Source organism: Cervus canadensis, chromosome 27, assembly GCF_019320065.1.
Source record: "Cervus canadensis isolate Bull #8, Minnesota chromosome 27, ASM1932006v1, whole genome shotgun sequence".
NCBI lineage: Eukaryota > Metazoa > Chordata > Mammalia > Artiodactyla > Cervidae > Cervus > Cervus canadensis.
Window position 1 is genome coordinate 40,570,030 of NC_057412.1, and position 12,216 is coordinate 40,582,245.

Consider the following 12,216-nt stretch of genomic DNA (forward strand, 5'->3'; position numbering starts at 1 on the left):
GTAAATTTTAAACAACTACAAAAAACATTAGAAGCATTATGTATTGTACTTTAAAAGTTTTGTGGTCAACTGTAACAGCAGTTACATCAGCTGTGCAGTCTCAGGCCTTTTTTTTTAGTCCAGGTATCACCACTCACGAGCTCTGATGATGTTAGGAAGGTTATTTCATACAGGTTTATTTTCCTACCTATAATACAGGGAGGAAAATGTCTACTTTGAAAGGCTGTCATGAGAATATTTAAAATAAGAGACATTTAATGAAAGATATGTGGCAGTAATTTAGTACCTGGCACAAAGTATTCACTAAATGTATGTGTTCTTGTTAGTTTCCTTTATTCATTAAAAATGTTTTAAATTTGAACCTCTAGATGGAATTGTTCCTGTATCTAAGAAAAATGGAATAATCTAAAAATATCCCTAAATTCATGAATTTAAAACACAGTTGGGCCCTAGAGAAACTTACATATGTTAACAATTCTTTAATTGACGTAGAAAACCATAGAGCTCTTGAAACGTTTTGCAGGACATCACTGTTGTCTCATTTGTTTCAAATTATGTACAAGTAAGCTTGGGGCACATTTGGCCTTTAAATTGTTGTTAGAATTTCATTTGGTGCTCTTAACTGAAATTACCATGCTTGACCTTCACAGTTACTTAGTGAGTTAAGTGCTATAGTAGTTACCTTATAGAGCTCATCGGTAATTACGCTAGTTATTATGCTGTGGCAGATACCTGCTAACTTAAGTTACTTTAGATATTAAGGGTTAGTTATCTTTCTCTTCACCACAGCAGTGGTAGAGCATGGGTAATAATCCTTTAAAAAAACAAAAAAAGAAGTAGAAATGTAAAGCTCGTGAGGTTAAGTGACACACCCTAAGGCACACAGCTAGTCAGGGGCTTCATTGTGCCTTGAATCCACATAGTCTTTCCTTTGGCTTACATACAGTAAAATTAGGGTCCACGTTAAATATCAGGTACGGACAGTTTGTTCTAATGTTACTTAGGCATTTGCCTTAATACTTTAAAAAGAGCAAGTCATTTCCAGTGGTTTATATTTCTCATTTCATTTCCTGATTACAGCTTGGAAGCCTTTTTGCCTGTTACTGTTCCACTGAAGTCACTCAGACAATATGGGATGGATATCTACAACAGGCGGATCCATTTTTTATTTATTTCTTAATGTTAATAATCCTTGTTAATGCAAAGTAAGTATGAAGTTGGCTGGCTTTTTCTCCTCTCTGTTCTCAGGGTGCTCTCTTAATATTTAACTCAAATTCATGTGATTCTCTTTTACAGAGAAGTCATTTTAGGGCAGGAGTCTGACAGCAAAGAAGAAGTTATCCGTAAGTATCACTTAATGTGGAGAAGACATTTTTCAAGTCACTTAATTTTCTAAAACTCAAGTTTTCTCATCAGTTATGTGAATTTAGAAGATTAGTCTAGAAGTGCTCTGAGGTTCCCTTCAGATCTTACACACTGTCCACATACAGGCCTTAAAGATGGTCTCCCCTGATTTGCTACCCTCTTTCATCCCTTACATGTTTTTTTCACTCATTCAGTTCTTTTCTGTACACTATTTCTTTGATTTCAATGTTTAAATAAACTGGTCTCCTCTCTCTCTCCCTTTCCCTTCTTTCCTTAATTTTCCTTTGAATACCCGACTCTTGTAAGTATCTTCATTGTTGAAACGTTGATCCTCCTTTTGGGTTCTCCCCACTCCAGCCCACACAGATTTAGTTGAAGTTCCTTAAGTCATTGAAGTTCCTTAAGAAATAACCATTTCTTGGTTATTTTTTATTTTCAGGGGCCCATGCATTTGTGTTTGTTAAGTAAATCACAGTATTCCAATCAAGGTTAATGAATTTGATTTGATTGCCAGACACCATCAGTCACTAATAACAGGATTATATTTAGAGTTTCAGCTCCTCTGGGGAAAATCCACATCTCTTCAAGCAGTTTTCTGTGCATCACTGTTGAAATTCCATTTATAAAACTATAATGTTGAAGATAAACCAACTTTGATATATAAATAATGTTTATTGTTGTATACTTTACAAGCAAAATTTTTTGAAAATATTATAATTTATTTATAATCCTATTTCAGAGTTCTTGGAAAATACTCCATCCAGTTTGAATCTAGAAGATATAGAAGACCTTTTCTCTCTGGCTCAGTATTATTGCAGTAAAACACCAGCTTCATTTAGGAAGGTATCGGACAGGAAATGACCTACTTCAGTATTTCACATTTTGTGCATTGTTTTATGTTTATGTTGTATCCACTTCAGTTAAAATACTCTAGGTTGTCATTCTTTCTACATATTACAGTTTTGTGTGATTTTTTTCACTGTAAATATTCTGCTTAGTAGAGGAATAGACATTTTAAAAAGGTAGTATACAAATATGCTAGGAGCCATTTTACCTCTCCTCTGATTATTATTTCTGATCATAAGAAAATTGACTATAAGGTATTTTTTAAATTAATGCTTCCTTGACTTCAAACATTGTGTTACAGAAATCTGATTGAGGAGGTATCATTATGCCTTCTTTATCTGGAGTTAAAGTTAAAACTCCAACTTTTAATGATGCTGAGCTGTCTTTTATGCAAAAAAAGGGTCACTTAAGCTCCATGGAGACCTTGAACTTCTCAATCAGTCAAGTGCTTTCAAGAGAAATGACATCAGATTAGAAGTCCAAGCGCTGTGAACTTCTAGAAACTAAAACTCTATCGATTCTAAAGCTAGTAATGGAGGAAGCACGGAAGTACCATTTATAAACAAATTGTGACCTCAAGTGCTCATGAGAACATTATTGTCTTTTTTTGATTTTTAAGGCATTCTGTAATCATGATTGTTAGTTGGAAGTTATGTCCCTGAAATATTAAGATGAGATTAAATTATGTTCAGTATAGTGTGTCCAGGAGGCAGATGATGGAAACTTTTTAAGAACATTTCCCTCAAAACTAATTATAAAAGAGATTTGTTTTTCAGGACTAATTTCAGTTATTTTAATAATTGCCTTATATAGATTACCTCAGTTCAAACAATGTTGACTAAGTTAGATGGCAAGGTAGTGGTTATGATACTAGATGAAAAAGACGTCTTATCCTTTACTTTCCAGCCTTTTAGGAGAATAGTTTTTATTCTTCAGACATAGTAAATAAACTGCACTAGCAATTGCTAATTAGAGCAGGTTTTATTAGCAGCATATTACATAATTTATGCCATATTTCAATTTTTATTCAATATTAAAGTGTAAAATGTTGTGAGTAACCATTTAAAAATTTGCTATTTAAATGTATGTAATAGTATAGAAAATAGCTGTGTAGAATGTGTTATTTTTTTCTTAGTCTTTCATTTTGTGTGAACTCAAACACGGGCTTTGTATGTAGCATTTTTGTAGCTTTTAGCCTAGAAAATTTGGTATAATAAGTTATATCACATGACTCAAAGATGTTATATAATTATTTTACCTTTTATCTTGGTCTGCTGAGAATCGTTTTAGGAGGGAAGTTTGCTTTTACTTTTTTCTTCTTAAAGTTTTAAACTCCCTCTTCACACAGGATAATCACCATCTGTTCGGCAGCACTTTGTTGGGAATTAAGGACGAGGATGCAGATCTGAGTCAGGCTCTTTGCCTGGCCATCTCAGTGTCAGAGATCCTGCAAGCAAATCAGCTTCAAGGGGTAAATTAAAAAAGCCTACTGCTCCTTAAAGGATGATCCCCTTTAAATGCAAGGAATCAATGTCTCCTCCCTGGATTATCACAAAATTCATTTATTATAACAATGTAGTTGTTTTGCTTTTTTTGAATGATTGATGTGTTAAATCTTCTGTCCCTGTGCTCATTTTTAAACTGCCAGCTTGTCTGTTATTTTATTTGTCAAACAACTCATTATTTTTGACACTAGTTTTTGTAAATTGCCAAATCGTATTTCATGTTTTAACAGGGCAACTGAATGTTATATAAAGTACTTGAAAGGGTGAATTTACTATTTCATAGTTAAATTCTAGACACTTATATAGATAATTGAATTACATGATTTAATGCCAAAAGGCATTTACAAAGGAGAATTGAGGATAATTCTTGAGGATAATTGAGGACCATAATTTTTTCTCTGTTGTATTTATGAAAATCTGATGAGCCAGTTTTTTCAATATAAGTTCTTTATTTCTAATAGTGCAGCAGTTAATTATGTGTGTATATATGAAAGGTGGGATGTATTTCAAAGACAGAAGAGGAAAGAACATGGGAAGATAGGCCTTTTACAATAGCTATTTTTAAAACAAGAGTTTTGTGTGGTTTTCTCATTAGAACCATTATTTAAAAAAAAACTTGTAATCCAGTTTAAAGAGACCCATGTGAACGTCTCCAGTTCAGATTGGCATTGGAGAACCTGCTGTCACCCCAGAAGACATTTATTTAATCCTTATGTGAATTGCCTTGTTGATAAGTTTGTGGGCTTATTTTCAGAACTAGGAATTGTATCTACATCTGTGTTTATGTATAGTGTTTTTGAAAGTGTTTAACATGATGCACATTAAGTTAGTAAATTCAAATTAGTTTTATAGCCCAAACTAACATTCTTCCTGCTATATATTTTAAGACTTTTTATCAAGGATAGTATATACAAACTGTTTTAACTACTGTTTAAAATGAATACAACTCTTTTAAGATCTTAAGGATATTTTCTTGAGTCTATACTGTATGGGACTTCCTAACTATATGTGAGATCCATTTTTTAATCCATTTGTTCCCCCCTTTTTGGTTAATCATTAATATTATATTGTGTAAAATGTGCTCCTTCTGGCAAATTTTATTATATCAAATGTTTCCCTTTTAGGAAGGAGTCCGGTTCTTTGTGGTGGACTGCCGTCCTGCAGAGCAGTATAATGCTGGGCATTTATCGACTGCTTTCCATCTAGATTCAGATCTGGTTAGTATAAATGTGATTTAACATTCGAAAAAATAAGGAGAAAATGGATTTTTTCCTTTAATCCATGAATAAATATACATGTACCAGATTTGGGGATGCTTTTCTTTCTGCTTAAAGAGGGAGTCTCTGCCCTTATTTAAGTGTTGCTCTCAGGTTTCCTTTTAACCGCGGACACCCCCTTGGCATCATAAAGGGTGGATGAGAGCCCTGTTAAGTATGGTTTCCTGTTGCTTGCCATTGTTACGTCAGTAGATTCTAAACTCCTTTCTGTGAGCTGCCTCATGCAGCACTCAGCACAGTGCCTTGCACTTGGTAGGTACTCTGTGAATATTAGCTCTTGCTATGATTGGGTAGTTAGTCTAAAAGTTTTTACTGTAAGCCTCCTTCTATCATGAGTACTTGTGCATATAATAAAGTAATATGTAATAAGGGTAGTCTCTGGCATATAGGGCCTCAGTTGTTAAAGTTACTGTCCTAGGATCACTTGGATTGAAGGAATAGATGTAGATAATTATTGTCAGAGATGCTAAGAGCGTTTGGTAAGACTGGGACTGACATCATTTAAGCTCTTCTGGAGTTTTTAGAGCCTCAGGAATGGGGAAGACAGTAAGAGGAGTAACTTTGTCCCTAACTTACCTGAAAAAGTTGACGCTGAGGTTGAAAGGGCCTGTGGAAAGGCCTCAGTGGCGTCAGGAGGAAGCTCCTGGAAAATGGAGGTAAAACAACCCAGAGAGTTTGGGGTGCTATAGGTGAAGAAGGTGATTCTAGCTTGTTTGCATCCTGAATGTAAATTCTGTGACTTTCTCATCCTTTATTCATCTTGGAGGACTTAGATGTGTTGTTCTTTAGTTGCTAAGTCATGTCCAACTCTTTTGTGACCCCATGAACTATGTAACCTGCCAGGCTTATCCTTCCCTGGGATTTCCCAGGCAAGAATGCTGGAGCCGGTTGCCATTTCCTTCTCCAGGGAATCTTCCCTACCCAGAAATCAGACCCATGTCTCCTGCTTGGCAGACAGGCTTTTTACCTCTGAGCCACCTGGGAAGCCCTGGAGGACCTAGATGGTCCATCTCTTATGCTTATTATTCAAGTCATTTGTGAGAGAGTATCTCAAGAGTTAACAATTATTGTCAGCTTGTTTAATCATCCAGACCTTTAACATATATTTACATATTTCTTATTCACTTTTTTTTGTCCACTTGATTTTTCACTTAACAATTTCTTAGGAGATCTTTTCATTTTAGTACATTTCTTTTAATGGCTGTATAGTGGTCCCTGGTATAGATATACCACAATTTATCACCTGACTGATGTACAGTTAGAATGTTTTCAGTTTTCTTGTAATAAAACAATGCTGTAGTTAACATTTAGTTAATGTAGTTAACATTTGTGGACTTGTGCAAATATTTCTGTAAAATACACTCCTAAAAGTAAAATTGTTGGGGTGAGAGTTATAGAATATAGACTATAGAATGTGGGCATACAGAATGTGGATATATAGAATTGTTAGTAGAGTCTGCCATATTGCCCTTTAAAAAGGCTGTATCTACTTATACTTTACAACTGTAAGTGAGAATGATTGTTTTCATACGTAAGCATTATTGGACATCACTAATTTTCTATCTTACAAGAGTGGTGGGTGGAAAACAGTGGTCATTACTAGTGATGTTGCACATATGTTTTTGAGTGTGCTGTTAATTTGTATATTTTTTATTATAAAGTGCTTTTCTGTGGTTTGTCCATTTTTCTTTTGGATTTTCACTGTGCTTTTTATTAAAACAGTTTTAACAAATTTTTGTATTTATTGGCAAGCTTATTTTCTTGAGGGTAAGAAATGAATTTTTTCATCATCATATCTCTAGTACTTAGAATAAGTTCTGATAAATGCTTGCACTATTTCTAACTGTCCTCTAAGAAATAACATGGTTTGCCACCTAAGTGGAGACTAAAAAATATAGCTTGTTTCAATGGATTGTTTTTGTCACGGACCCTTTCACTCATTGTTAAACTTTCCTTGTCATGATACCCTAAAGATACTGAAACTTATAAAACAAACAGCAAAACCATTTTTTTCCCTTTTTTTTTTTTTGCATAATTTAATCTTTCCATGAATTGGCAGCTTTTGTTTTCTGATGTATTATAGATACATTTATACACATTTATTTTATCCGGGGATTTTATTTATAAGAGCCTTTATTTTGGGAATTCCCTGGCTATTCAGTGGTTAAGACTTAAGAGCTTTCACTGCCTGGGTTCAGTCTCTGGTCAGGTAACTAAGATCCCACAAGCTGTGTAGCGCGGCCAAAAAAAAAGCCTTTTTTTTTTTAAAATTTTCATGGTGGGAATATAAACATTGTTCTCTCCCTAGCCCCCCGGGAAAATATTTCAAGTTTTGCAGATGTATAGAAAACACAAGCTTGCCACAGTAAATTTTTTCAATTGTCCAGATGCTCCAGAATCCATCCGAGTTTGCACAGTCTGTGAAATCCCTGCTGGAAGCACAGAAGCAGTCCATTGAGTCTGGCTCCATCGCTGGTGGGGAGCACCTCTGTTTCATGGGCAGCGGCAGAGAGGAAGAAGACATGTATATGAACATGGTCCTTGCACACTTTTTACAGGTATGCTGACAGGTTACTTCAGTTTTTCCTTGGTTTTTGCTGTCACCTTTAAGAAATTCTCCTAGACAGTTTTGTGCTGTTGTCTACCTTGTTAAATTTATCTTTTTTTTCTTTTAAACACTTTATTGGTTTTGTGTCTTGCCAAGAAGTCTTCTCCCTCATTTTTTTCTCACATGCTTTTATGATTTATTTTTTATATTTAAATCTTCTGGACCATCTAGAATTATTTTTCTGTAAGAAATGAGGTAGGACTAAAAAAAAAAAATTCCCCAAATAGCTAACCAGTTGTGCTATCAGTTTGAAATACCACCTCTTTAATAGACTGAATTCTTCAATGCGTCAGGGTCCATTTCTGGATTATGCTTTTGTTTGTTCTCTGTGCCTATTCATGCGTTAATACTTTTTACAGTTGCTATATAATTCATTTTAGTATCTTCACTTTGAAATCGAATAAATATACATGTACATGTCTACACTTAACCACCTTTACTTTTTGTGTTTCAGTGTTGTCTTTAGCACAACTAATTTGTATCACTGATTTCATGCACCCTGTCCATCTACCTTTTATACACAGCCTCACTCAGTGACAGCTCTTGCTTTATAAAAAATAGTTGTTTATTAGTTATTCCTTGGAGTTTATATACTAAAGTCCTCATTTTGTGTGACCCTGAACTATGGCATCACGAAGACAGGAGACACAGGCCACTCAATTTGTATCCACTTCAGTGGGAATCTGGTTTGAGAAAATCAGTCGAAAGGACAACCCTTGAAACACAAAGTCAGAAAGGGAACAAAGTATTTGGGAGAGGGATTATAAGATAATTTTATGCTTTACTGGAGTAAAGATATTTTAGTACTTTAAACAGAATAACAGAAATAGGGACTCAAATTCATTTTTCTTATAAGTTTAATTGACCTGTTCTAAAAATGCTCTGAAACAAGCTATATATTACAAAGGGTGTCAGATGGCAAGAATATGGAATATTGTGGACTTCTTTTAATAATTTGAGTTCTTGATGTGGTTTTAGAAATCCCTCCCCCTCCCCAATTTTTAACATGGAAAATTAAACAAATTCAAAAGTAGGGAGAATTCAATTGTAAATTCTTTCTGAAGATATAATCACATTATAACTATTACACTTGATTATAAAAAATCTAATGAGTATTCAAGTTTCCTAATTTTCTCAATATCTAAAACAAGACATTGCACTTGGTTAATATCTTTTATGTCTCTTTTTACTGGCTCTGTTTCCAGTTTTTTTTTTCCTTACATCTGTTTGTTTGGAAAAACTGGTTACTTTGTCTTACAGTTTCCCACAATCTGGATTTTACTGATGCATTCACATTGTGGTGTTTATCAGGTTCCACCCCTGGTGTTTCCCGTAAGCTAGTGATTAGCCCTGGAGTCTCGGTAGCTGACTCTTGAGGGGCGACAGGAGGTCTTGGACAGTGTGTACTTCCTCAGGCAGTGAATACTGCCCGGATACCGTTCGGGTGTCTTTATCATTACTTAGATTCATTGACTTTTAATAGTTTGTAAAATGTTGACATGCTGTCATTTCTTCATAATTAGCTGTGTTACTTGCTTTTGTATTTCCTTTTTCATAAAGAACCCAAAATATTTTTGAAAGCTTTTAAACCATTTTCATTACATTTGAAAATACAGTGTAGCTGATTTTAGTTTGACTTCTTGCACCGTTGGGACTGTAGTACGGTCTCACTAGTAACCACGAAGTTGTCCCCTTGTTCCTCTGCAAGCGCCAGATCTTACACTATACAAGGTAAATGTGTGTACTTCTCTGTGCCAAAGTCTAAAATGTAAAAAATATCCAGAAGTTTAGTATATAACTTTTTATTACATTTGTCAATGCTTATAGAACCATAAGAAATTTTAATTGAGTTGCATTTTGAAGTAATTTAAATTTTATTTTCCACTTTAGAAAAACAAAGAATATGTGAGCATTGCCAGTGGAGGATTTATGGGTAAGATTTTAATTTATTAATTCCTTTGACCCTACTTTTCAGAGGAAATTATATGATCACTGGAGCTGATTTGGAGTGACCAAATTAGTTATTGGGTACACCTTCTTTTCAGTCATTCACTGTTTTCAGAAAAGCCAAGGCCAGCAGAACAGATAGATAAAGACAAATATAGTAGGCAGTTGCAATGAGACAATATTCAGGAGAAGACTTAAAATGGATGTCTTGTGCTGTGCTTAGTCGTGTCCGACTCTTTGCAGCCCCCATGGACTGTACCCCACCATGCTCCTCTGTCCATGGGATTCTCCAGGCAAGAATACTGGAGTGGGTTGCCATGCCCTCCTCCAGGGGATCTTCCCAAGACAGGGATCCAACCCAGGTCTCCTGCATTGCAGGTAGATTCTTTACTGTCTGAGCCACCAGCTTGTATTTACAAATACGAGCCCCAATTAGCTTGAATTTGTAAAAAATGCTTTTGTAAAGATGAGTGAAAAACTGCCCACATGATTTGTTTTTATGGAGAGGGAGGGGTAGTTAAGACTGGGAGACGAGTAGGAGGGGTGTTTTTCACTGTAAACTCTTCTCACTTAAGACTGGGAGACGAGTAGGAGGGGTGTTTTTTACTGTAAACTCTTCTCACTGGTTGCTTTTTTGTTTTGTTCTCATTTTTTAATTACTTGAAAGTATTAGCTGATGGAAAAACATTGACTGAATGGAATAAGAAATAAGCTGATGTTTTCAACTGCAGATAATCTGGTAATTCAGGATAACAGAATCGCTACAGCAAATATTTGAGAATTTATGAAGGAGTAGGTCAGGGTAGTAAGAGTCTAAATAGAGACTTTTTTTTTTTTAAACAAATTCTGTTACTTAAGGGTACAGACTTGCAACTAGTAGGTAAATAAGTCCTGGAGTACCTAATGCATAATATAGTGAATGTGGACAGCAATATTGTATTATAATCACCAAACTTGTGCAAAGAAACTAGATCTTAATTATTTGCTCCACAAAAAAAGAAATGGTACTTGTGTGACATGCTAGAGGTGCACCTGTTGGCACTGTATATAAAGGTGTCAGGTCAGCATTTTGTATACCTTAACTTAGACAGTGTCGTATGTCAAATGTATTTTAACTAAAAGATAGCCTTTCATTAGTAAAAGAGATATAAAAATACTGAATCTGCAATTACTAGGAAAATTAATAGTAAAATCAAATTAATATCTGTTGGAGGCAGTAGAATCCTGAGTTTGAATCATAAAGTCTTATCAGGCTTAAGTTCTGCCTTAATATGATCTTATGTTATAAATTAGAAGTTTTGACAGGTTAGGGTTTATTTCAACTTGGTCTTTGTTGATATTAGCAAGAATTTTTATCTCCTATCATGGAGATACTTTGTATCATGGCCTGATGAGGCTCATACCCAGAGTGATATAAAAAAAGGGCTTATTTTAATAAGTACTGGTATTACGCAAGTATTGTCCTAAGTCCTATTGTTATTTATTGGAAGTTCTGACAGCATAATGCAAAACTTGGTTATTGTTCTCAAAAGTGTCTGAAAAGCATTCTTTTATATAGCACAGATAGGCTAGGTTTTAGGAAAAATTTTTTAAACTATGAATTATTTCTTTTCCAAGAATAGTCTCGCTTTCCACAGCAGTTAATGCCTAAGACTGCTTATTTATTACTTGGAAGGATTAACTGATATCTCCTTACGGTAAACAAAAGCCATCATAGGTTTTCCATTAATCCTTTATATCATTAGAATGATGGTAAAATTATTTATTAATACTTGAAAGATTGCCTTCCAAAGAGGAAGACATCAAACCTGTGTGTATGGTTACTGTCACCCTTAGGGCCAATTAAGAAGAGTTATATGTGTGTGGAGAGAGGGCTTTAGAAGGAAGAGGAGGGAAAGGAAAACTTGCTGTAGCCTGGCATCTTTTATTCTTTACAGAGGTGCTGTGAAAGAAATACCTGCGATTGTGCCCTTGGGTCTTTTTTGTTCCGCCTCTGTTGTTGCTCAGTTGCTAAGTCATGTCTGGCGTGTTTGTCGTGCTTCTCTAGTATCGAATCTTTCCGAGGGGGGTTGACACGTCAGGATGTTTTCCCCTCTCCTCTTTGTCTTTAAGCACTGCAGCAGCGCCTGGCAGACATCAGTGTGGACGGACCAGAAAGCGGGTATGGCCACTGGATTGCTAGCACCTCAGGCTCAAGGGGCAGCGCCAGTTCTTCTGTGGATGTAAGTGTGGGTGTAGAATATGTCACCAGCCTTGGCTGAATGCTCAGAAAGGATGATAAACATCCAAATACTCACCGTAACAGAAACGGAGTCAAAATATTTCAAACACATACACTAAGGAAGCATATTATTGTGAGGTTAATGAAATCACAGGAGCAGACCTGCGTATTTAAACTAGTCAGGAGTTCTGGTGGTCTCCTTGCTGAATTCAGACTTCTCCCTCCCCAGCTGCAGCTTGGTACCACTTAGTGGCAATTTTCTACTTCTGCTTAAACATCAATGGAGATAATTCTGAGTCCTGTGACTAACCTGGACTTTAAAGTGAGTTGATTCTCAGACTCTCCCAATTAGTTTGTCCCAGGAGAATTGTGAGGGCAAATCCATTCTGTTCTACTTTGGAAATATTTGGGCAATAAGTCTTTTGTGTGTTTTCTGTATTTTGTATC

General features: G+C 35.4%; 1 protein-coding gene across 2 annotated transcripts in view; it reads left to right on the forward strand.

Annotated features, from left to right (window-relative positions):
• TBC1D23 (TBC1 domain family member 23) overlaps nt 1-12,216 on the forward strand; it is a 59,560-nt gene that overhangs the window by 31,772 nt on the left and 15,572 nt on the right. For both annotated transcript variants that reach the window (XM_043448699.1, XM_043448698.1), the window contains exons 6-13: nt 1,081-1,205; nt 1,297-1,343; nt 2,105-2,208; nt 3,560-3,682; nt 4,841-4,933; nt 7,381-7,551; nt 9,492-9,534; nt 11,661-11,770. In XM_043448699.1, the coding sequence (XP_043304634.1) occupies nt 1,081-1,205; nt 1,297-1,343; nt 2,105-2,208; nt 3,560-3,682; nt 4,841-4,933; nt 7,381-7,551; nt 9,492-9,534; nt 11,661-11,770 (816 nt within the window). The remainder of the gene's footprint in view (nt 1-1,080; nt 1,206-1,296; nt 1,344-2,104; nt 2,209-3,559; nt 3,683-4,840; nt 4,934-7,380; nt 7,552-9,491; nt 9,535-11,660; nt 11,771-12,216) is intronic.